This window comes from Tachypleus tridentatus, chromosome 3 (genome assembly GCF_004210375.1).
Source record: "Tachypleus tridentatus isolate NWPU-2018 chromosome 3, ASM421037v1, whole genome shotgun sequence".
Lineage (NCBI taxonomy): Eukaryota > Metazoa > Arthropoda > Merostomata > Xiphosura > Limulidae > Tachypleus > Tachypleus tridentatus.
The window spans coordinates 92,672,719-92,692,378 of NC_134827.1; the positions used below are offsets into that span (position 1 = coordinate 92,672,719).

General features: G+C 33.0%; 1 protein-coding gene across 1 annotated transcript in view; it reads right to left on the reverse strand.

Moving 5' to 3' along the window:
* Positions 1–13,533: 13,533 nt before the first annotated feature.
* The window catches only part of Stip1 (Stress-induced phosphoprotein 1), a 50,819-nt gene continuing 44,692 nt past the window's right edge, over positions 13,534–19,660 (reverse strand). Inside the window, exon 9 of the mRNA XM_076495692.1 lies at positions 13,534–15,464. Within this exon, the coding sequence (XP_076351807.1) occupies positions 15,392–15,464 (73 nt within the window). The 3' untranslated portion in view covers positions 13,534–15,391. The remainder of the gene's footprint in view (positions 15,465–19,660) is intronic.

A 19,660-nucleotide genomic window follows, 5' to 3' on the forward strand; every position in this document is an offset into this window, starting at 1 on the left:
TGACAGGAAACCTATCGTTGAAAAAAATTCATAGAATAAACTTGATAATCATTCAACATATATTACTAAACGTTTATGAATAATAAATATTACATCAGCATGACCATGCGAAGCGGATAATTAACGTTCTTTTATAATTTCGCGCAAAGCTAAACGAGGGCTATCTGCGCTAGCCGTCTCTAATTCAGCAGTGTAAAACTAGAGAGAAGGCAGCTAGTCATCACCACCCACCGCCAACTTTTGGACTACTCTTTTATCAATGAATAGTGGGATTGACCGTCACATTATAATGGCTCAAAGGGCGAGCATGTTTAGTGCGAAGGCGGATTCGAACCCGCGATCCTCAGATTACGAGTTGAGTGCCTTAACGCGATCCTCAGATTACGAGTTGAGTGCCTTAACCAATTGGCCTAACGTATTTTCCATGGGAAAAAAAAATGTTATTTTGAAGCCTTATGTTTTGTGCATGAAAGAAACATAATTTTCCTGGAAGTTAATAAATAACTCCATAATAAAAAAACTACAAACGATACACCAATCATATTTCTATCATAACTATCAATTTGTACAGTTCAATAGGAAAAAGATGGAACCCACGAAACCTCAGATTTGCGGTTCGGGCTTGCCAAAGAGAAAGTTACTCCCGAACTTGGACTGTTGAAAACTAAACTTAATAAACACCTACCATACTTTTTGACAAGTGAAGACGTGGTTATTCCCATCGCGGGTTTGAATCCCCTTCCCATAAAACATACTTGCACTTTCAACTGTGAAGGCGTTATAATGTAACGGTCAATCCCACTATAATTTGGCGATGGGTGGTGATAACCAGATGCCTTCTCTCTAATCTTTCACCGCTAAATTAATGACGACTAACTTAGCTTTGTGCGAAACTCAAACCAAACCTTATTTTGTATTGAACTTCAAATATGGTCAGGGTTCAGTGATTAGGTCTTTACATTTTTCTTTCTTACTTTAATGATGCTTATAGGATCTAATTAGAAGACCAATAAAGCTTGCTAAAGGCAGTAGGTATTACAGAATGCTTTGAATCAGTTGGTTAGTTAGAGTAATATTTGGAAAACGACTAATGCAAGGTGATACATTTGGATTATCGTAACTTGGACTACAAGTCAACATTTAAATGGAAACAACTAAGTAGTATGACTGTTTGTTTATTTGTTCGAAGTTAAGCATAAGGCAACGCTATATGTGCTCTGTCCACTATGAATATCGAAACCAGGTTTCTAGCATTATAAGGATCTTAACATTGTGTTGTTAGTAGTAAACCTAACAATAGTTTAAAGCTTATTTGTAGATATATTGATTACAAGTTAAATCAGGTAGCCATCTGAATTATACTTTACTGGAAATACCACCTTAGTTTTGGTCTCCTTACGTAATAAATTTATTTTCTCATTGGAAAAGGTTCAGAGAAGTGCATCAGTGATGATTCAAGGATGAAAAGATAAAAATAATGGTAAGAGGTAATCTTATTGAAGTGTACAAGATTATCGGAAGGGTTCTTACACTAAAGCCCCACCACCACCAGTTTCTCCGGTTCTCTATTCTGGAGACAACAGGACGAGAGAACACAAGTTTAAGATTTGACAGACCAAGTTCAAGTTTGTACATGTTTCTTCCGTAGCAATAAATTAGCAAATGGAATACGTTTTCGTAGTCAGGAATAGAAAATAATATTTTACAACAGTTTAAGAAAGAAATCCACGTTTTTTTGAAAAGTAGAGAATAGGTATAAATATTTACTTTTCCTAAAGGTGGCCGTGCAAAAATATCATTAAATGATAAGATGGTCACTTTTTGTCTGTATGTTTACACGGGCACGAGCAGTCTCAATATTATTGACCTATAATGTTGTGTGTGTGAACTCTTCTCACTAGTTTGAAGCTAGTGAGACCAAACTTGGCTGGCTCATTCGCAACCTCTAAGGCTTTTTTTTTTTTAAATATAAGTTCTGTAGTCTATATACCAGGCAAGATGGAAATTAAGGGTTTGGTCTCCACGCAGGTGGAACCCAAATATGACACTGAATTTTGCGTTCCTTGCCATTTCGGAATTTTAGAGACGCCACATCTGAAACAGTATTCACGCTTCTAGTGGTAAGATAACAGGACCATACATTCCATACATTGCACACTTACTTACGAAAGGGTGTCTTAATGGGTTTACTTGGGAAGCTATAGAAGAAACTGTGGATACTTTAGGCGCTTCATTGGCACATTGAAGCATTTGAATCCCAGAATAATTTTAGTATGTATGGTTTGGTAGTTAGGGCACTTGACTCGCAATATTCGAGCTGTGGTTTCGAATTCTGTCTCCGAACATACTTATCTTGTCAGCCGTTAAGGCATTATAATGTTACAGCCAATTTCACTTTTCAATGATAAAAAGTAGCCTAAGAATTTGAACTGTCTTCCTTCTATTATTGTCCTCTAGTGACACAGCGATATGTCTGCGGACATACAACTCTAGAAACCTAGTTTCGATACCCGCGCTAAGCAGAGCAAAGATATCCTATTGTGCAGCTTTGTGTTTAATTTCAAACAAACAAACAAAAACCTTTTAGTCCATCGCTCCTAGGTAAGGGACAACAAGAAGGATTATCATTTTGTATCTCTGTTATTACAATACAAGCTGTTATACTTTCATATTAGAAATCGCCCATTATGTCTAAACTGACAATCACGCAGTATAACTTCACTTTTTCTTTTACTTTCACTGACGTACTTGCTTCTAACTAACTGACTTCTATATCTGTACGTATTTATAATACGCGACAGAAAAATCTTAAAATATTTAACCCCTAGTAACAACAATACTAAACATAACGAGGAAACTTTAGTAGATTGGAAAATTATTACAAAAGCCAAGTAATACAATTAGACTACATAAACAACGTACAACTCGTACAGAGTTGTGTAAAGAAACTTTCATAATTATCGCTTTTTAAAATTATTAACTTTTAACACTCTTGTTATTAAACCAAATAAACATTAAATAACTAAATAAACTAACTAATAACTCTTACACTGAACAGTCTTGTTTATCCAAGAAATACCCATGATGGTCACATCACAGAGAGCAAAATTAGTAGCTTTGTGCTTAATAACAAACAGGTTTGATTTGAATTTCACACAAAGCGTAGGAGGGCTATCTGCGCTAGCCATTCGTAAGTTGACAGTATAAGACTGGAGGGAGGGCAACTAGTCATTACCACCCACCGCTAATTGTGGGGGTTGTCCTTTTACCCATGAACAGTAGAATTGACCATCATATTATAACGCCCCCACGTCTGAAAAGGTGAGCATGTGGGTGCGACGGGGATGCAAACCCGCGACCCTCAGGTGACGAGTCGCACACCTTAATCCAAGTGACTATGCCGGGCAAACAACAAACACACACAATATAATAATTTTATATATTTTACTTCATAAACGGTATGTCTGCAGACGACGATAGAAACCGGATTTCGAAACCCGTGATGAGCAGAGCACAGATGACCCATTGTGTAGATTTGTGCTTAAATTAAAAAAAAATAATTTATTAAAATATATTTTGATTCACATCAGGAAAATAATTAAAAACTAGGAATTTATTTATAGATTCCTATAATCTTGTTATATATTCTCCCAACATAATTGTATAATGATAATGTGGGAAAATTTTAAATTTTGAAAAACCACAATAATTATAGAATGATACACGTATAAAAATCGGTTTTAGTAAAATGGGAGATTGCGTGATTATAAGTGGCGCTCGTAACTTCGATTAATGATTCCACTATGTAACAAAATTTTTACTTTTTCTTGTTCCTGGGCAGAAAATGTTATTTCCCAATTGCTTTTGCCTAAATTAAATGGAAAATACATATTTTTCTCTTCAAACTTTGCTTTTGCGACCTGGGTAATGAAATTTTAAAATTTACACATTTTCCAGAACAGAGGTAGATTCAGTGCTAAGTAGCTGATAGAGAATTTTCTCCAACTTACAAGAATTTTCAAGAACCTTTTAGAATTTTCTAGAACTTTCCATAGTAATATATATATTACTATATATACAGTGGCTCACCACTTCAGTTTAGTTCTAGCTGCCTAAGTGAACACACACAGACTTACCTGATTTTATCTGATGTTATCTTTGCCTTTGGGACAGCAGGAACACCGCAGCGAACTACAACAGAAGGCACTGGCCACAACGGACTGAGTTCTCTATGTGGAGACACAAGGTCGAGTGTGAGACATTAGTGAACCTCCAGAAGGTGTTGTTCCCACCATTACACATAAAATTGGGTCTTTTGAAACAATTTGTCACAGCTCTTGAAAAGGAGTCTGCAGTCTTCAAGTACCTTCGAGACTTCCCTAAACTGTCTGAGGCAAAGGTCAAAGCTGATGATTTCGTTGGACCACAAATAAAGAAGATCCTGGAGTGCACAGAATTTCCCAAGAAGCTCAGTAGGAAGGGCAAAAAAGCTTGGGGCAGCTTTGTCGCAGTGGTTCAAGGCTTCTTGGGCAATCACAAGGCGGAGAATTATGTGGAACTGGTTGAGGGTCTTGTGAAGTACTACGGCAAAAAGGACTGCAGGATGTCCCTGAAAGTCTATATCCTTGACGATCATCTTGATAAATTCAAGGAGAACATGGTAGCATACTCAGAGGAGCAGAGCGAACGCTTCCACCAAGATGTCTTGACTTTGAATGGCGCTACTAAGGAGCGTGTAACGAAAACATGATGGTAGACTATATTTGGGGGCTGATACGTGGAAGTGGTTTACATTACAGTCGCAAATCTGGAAAAAACTACTCATTTCTAAACATTTTTGTATAAATTTAGTATAAATACATGTAAATCTTGATATATTTGTTGTTCTATTTACATCTTATGTAAATGAAAATGAACAAATTTGACAGTTTTTACACAGAAAATAGGTTAATTTCTAAATTTAATTATCCTGGTCACAAAAGCAAAGTTTGAAAGGAATAACGGCCATTTTTTGTACTTTTATAACATAAGCAATTAAGAAATAGCACATGCTATCCAGGAACAAAATTTGTGTTACAAAGTGTTATGAGTGGAGATAATTTTAACAATGCGAAATGTATATTTTTAATAAATGTACTCACGTTTTTAAATAAATTTCTCTGAAACTATTTTATTTTTATATTTAACATTAAATTAATGTTATGTTTTTGTTCTTGTCCAAAGCTGTTTTGTTTCATACTAATAACCGAAAACTAAATATAAAGCCTTGATCTCAATATTGGCTAGATGGTTATGGCGCTCTACTCGCAATTTGAGGATCGTGGGTCCCCGTCCCACCAAACATGCTCGCCCTTTCAGTCATGGGGGCGTTATAATGTTACGATCAATCCCACTGTTCGTTGGTAAAAGAATAATCTAAAAGTTGGCGGTGGGTGGTAATGACTAGCTGCTTTCCCTCCAGTCTTGCACTGCTAAATTAGGGGCGGCTAGCGCAGATAGCCCTTGTGTAGCTTTACGTCAAATTCAGAAACAAACTAAACAAAATCGCCTATTCCATGCTGTCGTTAAATACGTTTATTGAAATTAGTTAAAGCCAAAAGAATTAGAATAAAGTAAGTTTACTTATTAGTCGGTAGTTGTCGTTGTTTCTCGTTTACAAAGCTATAGAAAGGACAACTTCGTCAGGATCTTGGAGGGTGAAATCTGAAAAATCTACCTTAACCTCCCCTCCCGTATGAAAGTTTGTTATTTTTTTACAGCTTAGATTAGGATATTGATATTAATTTAAAATCACTTTGTAATTTCGGTACTCCTATCAGAAACATGTCCGTTCATGTTCGACGTTCTTCATTTTCACTGATATACACTTTGCTGTGTTCGTCCATATACTCCGCCCCCTACTGGTTTTGCAACATGTAGCGAACTCACACTATTAGAAACCTGGTTTCCATAGCTCATTGTGTAGCTTTGTGCTTAATTCCAAACAAGCAAAAACCACATCACCAGTGCATGTTCATTTTGTTGGTATATCTTACATGTATTGACATATAAACTCTTTCTAATACGCGATATATACGTTTCATAAACAATGAATTAGGTAAGTTTGTTGTTTGTTTTAGAATTTCGCGCAGAGCCACACAAGGGCTAGTTGCGCTAGCTGTCCCTAATTTAGCAGGATAAGAATAGAGGGAAAGCAGCTAGTAATCACTACCCACCGCCAAATCTTGGGCTACTCTTTTACCGATGAATAGTGGGATTGACCGTGACATTATAACGCCCCCACGGCTAAAAGGAAAAGCATGTTTGATGTGATGGAGATTCTGGTCGAAGCCTTAAGAGTGGATGGTTAATTGTTATACTTAGAATACATATTTAGGAATGAAAGAATCGGAACTGCATATTGTAGCGTTCTAAATCCGAAAACTTACCGCTGTTCTAGTCGGATCCGAAACTTTCTGGTAATTAAGTTCTTTTTTGCAAGAAATCTCAGGTAAAAGAGTTTTATGCCAATAAGTTAGATATTCTACATGAGTGTAATTAAATTGAACGTTTATGCGTTTGTCTGTGTGTTTTTGTTGTCGTTTTTTTCTCTGATTATTGTTTATTTTGGGACCCTTGTTTTATGAGTGTTATACTGTTTAATTTCAAATTTATACTATTCACAACGATCGTTTTGCAATTAATAAAATTTTACAACGAGAAAATCCAAAGACACACGCCAAGAGTAGAAATTATCGTATCCGACGTTCGATTCCTCCGTGGTGGACAGAAAGCAGATAGCCCGTTTTATGGCTTTGCCTGAAAGGAACAGACGACGACTTGTTTCAGAAACTACACAGATTGAATTATCATGATTATAATGACAGTTCCATCTATTGCTTTTATATAGAACAAGAGAAAAGTGGGTTTTACGAGGCCTTTCACAAGAAGAGAGAAAACATTTATAACTTCTAATTTTCATGAAAGTGTTTTTTTTTTTACAATGTTCAAATTAAATTGCCTGTTCCAGTTCGTGTCATTATAAATCCAGTAATCCTTTTTTCTTATAGCAGTTTAGGGTTGTTTTTACTAAAACTTTCTGTGAATCCATGTTTTAAAGTTACATCTGGTATTGAGTAATGTTTGAAGGAGTAAGCCAACTGTACTTTTACACTACATTGTGCGCGTAAATAAAAATAGAACACATTTGGAAACGAATGAACAAATGCCTGTCCAAATACATTCTAACAATATTTATACTAATGAGATTCATGAAGTTAGAAAAGACACGTAGGTTCAAGAACTCTTGAGACAAAATGATGAAAATTCAATAAAGTGAGTATTTTCGAAAGGTTGACCTTTCTTCTTCAGGGACTACTGGGAATGGTAGTGTAATCGAATAAGTGATATATATATAAAGGGAGTTGTGTGACGTCATGAAGGTCATTTGGATTTCCATGAAATGTTTAGTACAGGATTTCCAAGTACTCTTGTGTCTCATTTTCAAAGCAAAAAAAAAAAAACACTTTGGGCAATCTACTGAGGGGATCGAACCACGGGCTTAAGTGTTGTAAGTATACCTCCCACCTACCTGGGGAACTACAAATAAATGCACAGAAACCTAAATTAAATAAAAAAAATAACACTATGAAAAGCTTATATAAATACTGTAATATTAAAACATGAAATAGCGTAAGTCATGTACCACACTTAGGAGTAGGATTTTTTAAAACTAAATTCATTTTTTACTTAAATAAACGTGTAATTATTTGCTAATTAGTGTAAATTAATCTAGCCTGACATAAATTAAACTAATCTAGCAAAATATGAAATTACAAAAAAAAATATTTATTTTCATTTCTCCAAATTTTAATTTACATTTCTGAAATAGCAATAAAAATTACATTTAATTTTTCCCCTATTTGTATAACGCGGAGCATAAAACACTAAAGATCCTGTGAGAGAATTATAATCGTTATGATTTTATAAGTTACATTCACATTCACTGGATATTCCTTATGTTTTGTGAATTGTGTTAATATTTACATAAAAACACATAAATGTTAACAAACGCTTATATTAATGAACTGAGCACTCCTTGACGAAGTAGCCTAGCAAGGCCAGGTGATTAGAGCCCTCGACTCGAAATTTGAGGATCTCGGGTTCGAATCCCCATTACACCAAATGGCTCTTTCAGCCATAGGGGCGTTATACTATGACGGTCAATCTCACTGTTCGTTGGTAAAAGAGTAGCCAAAGAATTGGTGATAGGTGGTGATGAATAAATACCTTCCCTCCAGCCTTACATTGATAAATTAGAGATTACCAGCGCAGTTAGTCCTCGTGTAGCTTTGCGCGAAATTAAAAACCAAACAAACATTGAAGAAATAAGATCTTGGACTAAGTACGATACAACAACTCATAGGAAGACGTAAAAAATCTATATAAACATATTGTTTTACTAATTACGGGGAATATTCTTTGTTTGTACGGAAAATACGCACGCTTTCAAAGTAATTTAAAGTTGTTACTCTAAGAGGAAAGTTAGAGGACAATTAGCGAAGATAGTTTCCCAATGGAAAATACAACAGCAAAATTATGTATCTTATGCTCCAGCACAGAAAAAAAAAGAAGAGAAAAAGTCATTAATTTGAAGAGATAAAAACATTAAAAGCCACGTGGTTTACGTCATGATATATATCTGTTGTGTATTACAGGAATGGTGAAGTGGGAATTTAGTTTGTTAATCTTCCAGTACCATGTTCTTATCTCGGCCATGTTTCCATGACAGTCCTGACTAGCGTAATTATAGATGGAAGCTTCAAGACGCAATAATTAATTGATTTTCCGCTAGGGGCTGACAGTAATTATACTATTCGAGAAGCACGGTGATCTGTCTTCTGTCATTACCGACGTAGACGTCATCTGGGTAATGCGGATTTTTGAAATTTCTGTTATTTTTAACCGACTTGCCACGAAGAAATGTATAGAATTAATTCTAGTTCTCTGAGCGTCGTTCAGTAAAGCTTATCCTATGGTCATCTAGCACTTAATTAACAGAGGACGTTAGTGTTTCAGATAAACATAGTGAAACATGTGAACAATACCGTTATTCATACAATTTAAAATCAAATTAAGTCTCTGTGGATCGATTATTCAACACCTGATTTAAGACAAATTTTCCAAGAAAATGATTCAAAATAAAACAAACTTCACTAGCAAAAGGATTCAAAATCAAAGCAAACTTTTCCTCGGAGCAAGATTTGTTTGTTGTTAAGTGCGAGACAACAAAATCGACTATCTATCCTGTGCCCACCAGAGATATCGAAACCTGGTTTTAGAGTTCTAAGCCTTCTGACTTACTCCTGAGCCATTGGAAGGAGATCAAATAAATAATGCAGTTGCAGTAATATTCATAACTATATTATATAAAAATTAATAATATCGTTTTTTTTAAAGAAATGTCATAATATAATTCAGTTGTTATTTGAAGGTTTAATCGAACATAGAGATCTATAGCATAGCCATATAGTCAGAAATTATTTTAATGAATTATCTATTATAATCAATCTCTGGTGGTCCAAGTATGAACAATTTATTATGAAATTATTTTAGGAAAGATTAAAGTAACTGCTCCATCAACCTTCGGGGCCGGCATGGCCAAGCGTGTTCATTTTCAGTGCAATACTTACTGCAAACAAGAACATTAGGTGTAGAGAAGTTGGAAATGTATCATTTGAAACAGAAAATTAGTCAAGGCAAACTACACTAAGTGTTAATAATGAAAAATAAAAGTGAGGTATGAAGATTGATCTAAAAAAGGAACGTTAAACAGATCTTCAAAAACAACCTGAAAATTATCATAAATATTGAAAATATTAGAGACAAAGACTGAGAATCACACTGTATCAACAAAAAAATTCTGACACAGAACAAACTAATGACCGGAAATCATATTCGGAAAAACACTTTAATTTATTACAACTGAATGATCGCCTTACACAAATATTTCCTAAAGTTCTCGTTGTCTTCTTCCGGAAGACCAGAAGTCCTAAAGACATCTTTGTGTATGCAATAGTGAATTGCATCCCATCAAAGTAAGGTTGTCATCTATGGAACACAGCTATTTGTCTAGCCTATAAGTCTATTAAAACCGGTGATTCCTTCCCCAACAAATATGACCAAAAACTCTTCAAAATTGCTGAACAAATTATTTGCAAAACTCGAAACACCGTTTACCTTACACAATGTAATAAATGCAGTCACAAGAATACAGGACAGACCCAAATGACTCCCGGAGAGCATTTAACAAATATAAGTTTTATATTAACATCGAAAAAAATCTCCCAATTGTACACAACTTTAACCAATACGGTCATTTCAGTAATTTCATCTTCATTGAATCCGATTTGAAAACTAAAGCTGAAAGAAAGATGAGGAAAGCCTATTTGATTGCAACGTTAAACAGTAATTAACCTCTTTGAATAACTCAAAATATTGAAATGAGTAATATCCCATCATTTACGTGTACATTGTCAGATAAAGTTTTTGTTGTTGTTCATATAATATAATTTCCCTATCTTTACCCCTAATCGTTTTAATAATTACTTATTTATAACTTTCGAGTCATTTTTAATTGTATCGGTGTTATTATTCCTTTTTAATCGATTTTTATAACACTCTTTTATTTTACTGTTTCTTTTTATCATTTTTCTTTTAAAACATTTCTAACTTCTTTGCTCCTAACATTCTTGTTTCCAGTAGTACTGCACCGGAAATGAGGAACGTTTATAACAGTACATTGTTTTGGAATTTCGCACAAAGCTACTCGAGGGCTATCTGTGCTAGCCGTCCCTAATTTAGCAGTGTAAGACTAGAGGGAAGGCAGCTAGTCATCACCACCCACCGCCAACTCTTGGGCTACTCTTTTACCAACGAAAAGTGAGATTGACCGTCACATTATAACGCCCCCACGGCTGGGAGGGCGAGCATGTTTGGCACGAACCTCAGATTACGAAGCGCACGCCTTAACGCGCTAGGCCATGCCAGGCCTTATATAACAGTACATTGAAAGTTACTCAAATCTCTTCAAGATTTCCATCTGAGAGTGATATAGATTAGGCAGGAAGAGTTATGGATAGTTTTAACCTTTGGCGACTTTATCAACACCACTCCGCTTGTTTTTTCTCCTGCTTTTGTCTGGTTCTCTTCGGATGATTTCAATTTTGTTATCAGTGATATTTTATTTCATTGACATGTTCAAAATGTTCCTTAAGCCTGCTGTTCATTTCTCTTCCGATTTGTCCTTTATAAAATTGATTACATGAATTGCATTTCATTTTGTAGATGACTTTTTTTTATATTTGCAGCAGGTAGTCATTAATACTAAGGTTCTTAATTTTAATATCTGGTTTGTGTACTTTTATGGAATTTATATTGATGTTCTTTTTGTTTCTTTACCAGTTACTTCCATAATTCAGTTAGGTTTTCGCTATAAGGAATATAGTAGTGTTAAAGATATTTTCATTTTTGAGATGTGTATTTTCTATGCTTGATTAATCGTTTCTTTTTCTGTGTGTGGATTATTTCATATTATTGTTTTTGAACGAAGATTTCAGAATTAATTGGTCCCCTGCTATGACAGTGCTAAGTCTTCGGATATACAATGCTAAACTCAGATGTTCGATGCGTCTCAGTAGGTGGCTTTGCTCTGATAAAAACACACAAATAATTAATAGTAATTCAGTCTAAATCTTTTCAGAGCATATTTGAAATTATATTTGCATAATACATTTCAAAGTTCCTAATTTTTGTTGCATGGAGCGTGCAGATTTCCAAGTAGACTAATTTTCTGAGTATGTTTCTTTTCGTCTCAAGTCCCTTTTCTTATGACGTAGACCTTAAGAAAGTGCACGAAAAAATTGTCTTCATTTCAATGTAAAACTAATGTAACGTATGTCGTTGATGTGGTTTGGTAATCCTTATTTTTCTTCGTCAGAGATGAAGTTACAGAATCCATTCGGCACATCTCAACTGGTGTTAGATATGGCTGTGCGTGAAGGCCTCTTTCAGTTTAATGAAAAAATTATGCGTTATACGCTTGATAATATTCCATCCATGTTGATATGACAACTGGTCATGTCACCGAATTTAAAATTTACAGACATTTGTGATGAAACTAAACAAAAATAGATGATTTGATGAATATGTGAATATTTTCCATTTCGAATCATTGTTACACGTGTACGTTATGAATTTCACACAAAGCTACGGTAGGGCTATCTGTACAGCCATCCCTAATTTAACAGTGAAATACTGGAAGGAAAGCAACTAATCCTCACTACCCACAGTCAATAACAGAGCTATTGTTTTACCACAGCGTAGAAATTGACTAACTTTATAACGCCCTTACGACTGAAAGGGCGAGCATGTTTGGTGCGACAGGGATTTGAACCCGCGACTCTCAGATTACGAGTCGAGTGCCTTAACCACCTGGCAGAAGAGATATATTGATACATAATGAAAAATAACCTACTGCGTAATTTATTGTTCACTGTATACTTTGAGTTATGAGCTTTCAAAAAGCGATATTCGACAGCACTGACAATACCTCTAAATTTCGATTTGTAAACATTTATTGACAATTTACCACTCTCTGTGCCTACCGATAAGGAGCATCTGCTTAGTACTCGGTTAAAATTTATAGCCGAGTCTACTTTCGTTAAAAATATATATATGCAGTGTCAATGATGTTAAGTCCGTTGATTGTTTGTAAACTCATCATAATAAACTTTGATATATATGTCGGTGATGTGGTTACTTCATGTTGTAATATTTTTCCACTACGTCACAATTAGTAATTCCATCGTTCCAAAGAATACAAGACAACCCAAATTATATATATATACACATAAAGGGATTTAAAGGAATTCCTTTGAAAAAACACGGTCTGGCATTATCGTGTATTTTCAATACATTTTCATAAAACTTACATTTTATAGTGGAATAATGGAGACCTGTCAAGTGTTACGCATTGACCTTGGGATTCACAAACTTGCACGCTCTCACGCTGCGATATACCAACGTAAATTACGTCAAAAACATTTCTAATTAATTAAAAACTCGAGTTGGTTTCTTTCATTCGCCACTACTAAGGATACTAAATGCACTTAAAATCTGTAAGCCTAAGGGCATCTTCATTGGTCAATTATCAAAACTTAACCAATCACAGCCTAGCTTTTATATGTTGAATTTTCAATACGTATGAATCAGAAAGTGAAAAATACACACATACAAATATACGCACAATTATTTGCCTTAGAAACCAGTGACATTGTCTGTAGATGAAAATACACCGGCTATACAAGCAGGCCTTGTATTCTTTGGAACGATGGAATTACTAACTATGACGTAGTGAGAAAAGTATTACAACACGAAGTAACCATAGCACCGACATACATCTATAAATTCACCCCGAAAATAACGTGAATGTCAGACAAAACAATTAAACTTGTAATAACTGCTGACAAAAATCAATTGGTCAAAACAACTGACTGGGTATCAATAATATGAGTGTCATTTTGATGGTGCCTTTTATTTATTTTTTATTTTATTAATACAAATTTACAGTTTTACTAAACAAAAGTTGCAATTGCAACTAACGAACCAATTGTGAACTTTTTAAATAAGCATATGTATAAAATGTGACATAAAACTTAACAAAAGTTACCATAACAACAATAAACCTAAAAGACAAATAATAAATCAACAGTATTTCCAGACTCTTTAGTTGTTTATATATACGCTTCTCTTTTATACCACTTTTGTTTCCCATATGAAAACACTTTATAATGTTTTACATTTCAGTAATAAGTCTCTTTTGTATTTTATCTTCACGTGCAAATTCGAGTACAACTTTATTAGCATTTCACAAAAAAAGAAAAAACCAGAAAACACCTGTACCGGTGCACAACAGGTGACCTCACAGCTTGATTCACATATATACTGGTACACATCAGAGGTGACATCACAACTTAATTACATAAACAAGTCAACACTGCTTGCATCAAATACAATTTCAAACATATTCGGAAAAGAAATTATTGTATTACAAACTGGATTAAAAGGAACCCTACCTTTATAACGGAAAGTTTTTTTTTGTAAAAAGGGTCACCTGTTTTTATAAACTGAGATCCTGCAAATATAATATTACTACTGAAGTGGAACATGACATTTTTAAAACTTCAAATTTAAACTAAATATATTACGTTTTTCTGATGGTTTACAATTTTTAAATGGAAAAAAAGAGTTTCGTTTATGGAAATCTCAGAAGTTTGCTAACCATACAGAAGTGAACCAGTTATCACCCCGAGTAGTGTTTGATTCTTTGAACATAAACTGTAGTACTAAAAATCTTTATTTATTGGTGTACCATTTTATAGTATTGTTATTACACCAGAAACTTCTGAAACCTAATTTTTTGTGAAAACATATACTAACAATTGCATAATTCGACAACTATGCATTTCCACAGTTATAATCCCAATTCGTAAAATTTACCACTAGAAACTTATATAAAAAAAAACTGTGTACAAACTCTCGTCTCTAGTCCTAGTTACTTAATGGGAAACTGGAACCTTTGTTATACATTATAAACAAGTTAAACAACAGGGTCCTTTATATAGAAAAAATGTACTGTGTGTGTGTGCATGTTTGAAAAAAGTAAAAATATTTTTATCCTCAATAAATAGCACTGCTTATATTTCAGAATACTTTCAAACTGTTCATGTATAATTTAACTGACCAGGAAAGAAAACTTAGTTTAAAATTTGATTTACATTTCTTTTCCTACTATTATTACAATGTTCTGGTGAAAATGTACCAATGAGAAAGTTTCCAGTAGAAAAGAGTTAATAGTGAGGAACTAGAATACAGTTATCTTTGTAAAAGTTCACTGATAAGTTCAAAAACAGTTCACTTGAAACTTAATTATAAGGATTAAAAAGACATTATATTGTGCACAATATTTAAATGTTCAAGACTTCCTATATTTAAGTCTGTTATTCACACGTTTTACACATTACAGTGTCTATGGATAAACTGCAATACTGCTATGTTCCCTACTGAAAAACTGGAATTATATTACTTATTCAATAGTGTTTGCATTTCGTAGGAATTAATTACACTGGCACATAAATAATAACAGACAATTTTCAAGAGTTTGTAACTGATTTTTATTACAATAACAGCTAGATACTACTCTTAACTCTTAAAATGGAAGAAATGATGAAGAAAATTAATTAGTATTTTAACAATATTATGTTTTTTGCTAAGGATGAATTAATATTATGTTCCTTGCTTAAGTATTAACTGATTTAATTAAAGCAAGCTGTTGACCAGAATAAAATCAGTCTTAACGTATAGCTATAAGGCCAGACTCTATCAGCTTCTGAATCTTGGCTGCAATATCAGGATTTTTCAAATGTCTGAAAGAAAATGAAGGAAAAAAAGAAAATACAACCATGAATCAAATACATTAACATATAGCCACAACTTTGAAAAAATACAACCATGAATCAAATACATTAACATATAACCACAACTCTGAAAAAAGACAACCATGAATCAAATACATTAATATATAACCACAATTCTGAAAAAAGACAACCATGAATCAAATACATTAACATATAACCACAACTTTGAAGCATCATTTTATATCAATATCACAAATGCTGATCTTGGTTTTCATTTCTCTTTAATAATCATCATAAATAAACTTAAAATCTGTAGTAATTTTGCAGTTTTTCTGAGGTTAATTCATTCACACAAGTCCGAAAGATGAATAAAAAAATAGTAGATTAAAAGAGAATAGCTGCCCGAGATCACAGTACACAATATTTTTATCCTAAGTAAATGGCACTATTTATATTTCAAAACAAATATGTAACATCTGAACGAAACTGAGGTAAGTTTCTTTAATTACTGTTGTCTACTAGTCTTAGCCTTGAACAACCCAAGAGTAACATTCAGACCAAATTAGGCTTGACAAGTTCAGCAAGCCTATCGGTGTTTTCTTCTGTAAAAGTTTACCAAGCAATATTAAAGACTTTTAAAACTGTAACACTTAAAAATAAACATGTCATTAATACAAGATTGATTTCCAAACAGCAAAATTAAATTTGTAACAAAACAAATTCAATAGTAACATATTGAAAGCACTAACTACCAACATTTTACAAAAATAAACAAGTTTAAATAATACATTAACAGAACTAATTTTGGATTTAACAGATAACAATTTGTAGCTTGTTTTTGTTTCAATAAATGTCAGATGATTATAATATTAGTTTAGCAGCATGATTAATGGAATGTGTTAATCGTTAATTCATTATTCTCACAAAACTGACCTTCTTATTTACAGTTGTTTTGGTTTTTTTTCCTTTTTCTAAATTTGTTTCAAACTACTTTTTATTTAATAATTTAAGAATAAATAAGTCCTAAATTGTTGTACAAGAAAATTTTTATACGAAATGTGTGGTGTAGCCAGTAACAAGCTTAATTCAAGTACAAAAATTCTACAAGTTTCCCTATATATTTAAAAAAGTCCTAAATTGTTGTACAAGAAAATTTTTATACGAAATGTATGGTGTAGCCAGTAACAAGCTTAATTCAAGTACAAAAATTCTACGAGTTTCCCGATATATTTAAAAAAGTCCTAAATTGTTGTACAAGAAAATTTTTATAAGAAATGTATGGTGTAGCCAGTAACAAGCTTAATTCAAGTACAAAATTCTATGAGTTTCCGATATATTTAAAAAGTCCTAAATTGTTGTACAAGAAAATTTTTATTAAATGTATGGTGTAGCCAGTAACAAGCAATTCAATACAAAATTCTAAGTTTCCTATATATTTAAAACTCCTAAATTGTTGTACAAGAAAATTTTTTATCTGAAATGTATGGTGTAGCCAGTAACAAGCAATTCAAGTACAAAAATTCTCGGTTTCCCTATATATTTAAAAGTCTAAATTGTTGTACAAGAAAATTTTTATCTGAAATGTATGGTGTAGCCAGTAACAAGCTTAATTCAAGTACAAAAAATCTCACGAGTTTCGATATATTTAAAATATCCTAAATTGTTGTACAAGAAAATTTTTATCTGAAATGTATGGTGTAGCCAGTAACAAGCAATTCAAGTACAAAATTCTCTGAGTTTCCTATATATTTAAAAGTCCTAAATTGTTGTACAAGAAAATTTTTTATCTGAAATGTATGGTGTAGCCAGTAACAAGCTTAATTCAAGTACAAAAATTCTACGAGTTTCCCGATATATTTAAAAAAGTCCTAAATTGTTGTACAAGAAAATTTTTATACGAAATGTATGGTGTAGCCAGTAACAAGCTTAATTCAAGTACAAAAATTCTACAAGTTTCCCTATATATTTAAAAAAGTCCTAAATTGTTGTACAAGAAAATTTTTATACGAAATGTATGGTGTAGCCAGTAACAAGCTCAATTCAAGTACAAAAATTCTACGAGTTTCCCGATATATTTAAAAAAAACATCCTAACTAAACCTAGAGATAAACTGGTATCACCGTGTAATAGAAAACATATAATTTAGTGAAAAGTGAGAAGGTAGTGACACATACACAAGTTTAGAACAAACACCTTAAAACTGTTAAAATGTTTACATTTTAAAGTGCTGGCTGGAAGTAACTGTTAAAACACATACGCATGTTAAGAAATAGAAAACAAAGTTTCATGTATTAGACAATGTTCAAATAGAATGTGATAACAACTAAACTTCTTTTTAGCACTTCCTATCTAACTAGAGATGTTTGTAGACAAACACGAGTCCTGTTTGTAAACAGATTAATGAATTAAAGGTATTACATACTACCACTATTAGTTTGTCAGGCAATTTCTGAAACAGTAACAAAATTACTAATTTAAATTAACTGATAACTTCTTTGACACTAATTAAATTAGTCACTAATCTCACATGATAATAACATATGTTCATGTTCTCTATTCAAGTTAACTGCCAAGCTCCAGTTCTGGGTTTACTTTTTATACTGTGCACAAATCTTCATGTTCATACAATCATTTCCACTTGTAACTCTAAACAAATTCGGTTTATGAATATCCCTACATTTACACGTACCCCATTAATATTTAGGAATACAGTCCACGAGCAGCATTATATGATTGTTCGAAAATTTATTTCAGAATTTTGTGCCAGGACACAAAACGTCTTTGTTTATCTAGCTGTCTCTAACTTTGAGCTGACAGTGGAGAGAAAACACAGCTAGTCAACAATACCCATCATTACATACTATCTGATAAAATTGTAACATTTGGTCCACAAATCACTAATCCTCACATTTACATTTAATATAACTTTCCAGGTTTACATGTAAAACTATAAAACCCCTTATACAGTACCCTGTCTTCACAAACACTAAAGTAAAAGGTTGGTTGAAAGTCATAGTTTGGGAATCTCTTTACTGACTATTGTGAATTAAGCAAATAAACTTGATTCAAGTCATGTTACAAATATACTGATTTAATCTATTGTATCTAAACACGTTGGTATTTAAGAAAAAAAAATTATATAAACAGTACTTTTAATAAACAAAGTTTTCTGATAATTAAATCTCTGTTTAACTGCTAACCAACAATAACTTCTCTTTAAATATTAAATCTGATGTCCAAGTTCATTACTCAATTGATTAATGACAATCATTATATATATTACTTTTTAAGACCATATAATACTAGTTAGGTTTGGTTTGTTTTGAATTTTGCGCAAAGCTACACGAGGTCTACCTGTGCTAGCTGTCCCTAATTTAGCAGTGTGAAACTAGAATGAAGGCAGCTAGTCATCACCACCCACCTCCAAATCTTGGGTTACTCTGTTACCAACAAACACTGGGATTGACTGTCACATTATAATGCCCCCACAGCAGAAAGGGCAAGAATGTTTGGTGTGACAGGGATTCGAAAATGCTAGTTAGACAAGAATATAAAATTAATTACATTATTCACTTGGTTAGATTTGGTGACTTATTTTGATTCAGAAGTTACTGGTAAACAAATGCAAGTTCTTAACCTCAGTTATATAGATTAATATATTAAACAGTACTTACTTAAACATATGTAGAAAGAGTGAATATTAAATAACATATTATGTAGTGCAAGTGAATGATGTGTGAAAATAACCCCTGGAGAGATTAATACTGCATTAAACTGTGCTTAGTTGAAGATTGTAATATTTAAATAAAAAAAAAGTTAGCAGACCATATTATTAAATAGTTAATATATGAAAAACAAGATACGTCCAGTTGTTCAATCATTCCATTATAAAGTTCTAAGGCTGTTTGTTGAATCAACATTATGTTCACATTGACCAAACTGCACCATTTTATGGACTTCAAAAATGTTATACAATCACAAATACTGACAAAAATCATGCTACCTTGCATGCAATATTTTAAGACATCTTGTCTTACCAAGATTAAGATGTTATGTTTGTGTATGTACACAAATTAAGTAAAAGTCATATTTTAAAGTTTTGTAAACGGGGATGAAATAGGGATTACACATGAAAAAAAAACTAAAAAAGTGGTTAGATACAGTTTGCCCTGATGCTTAGAAGTCTAATATATGAGGATAACACC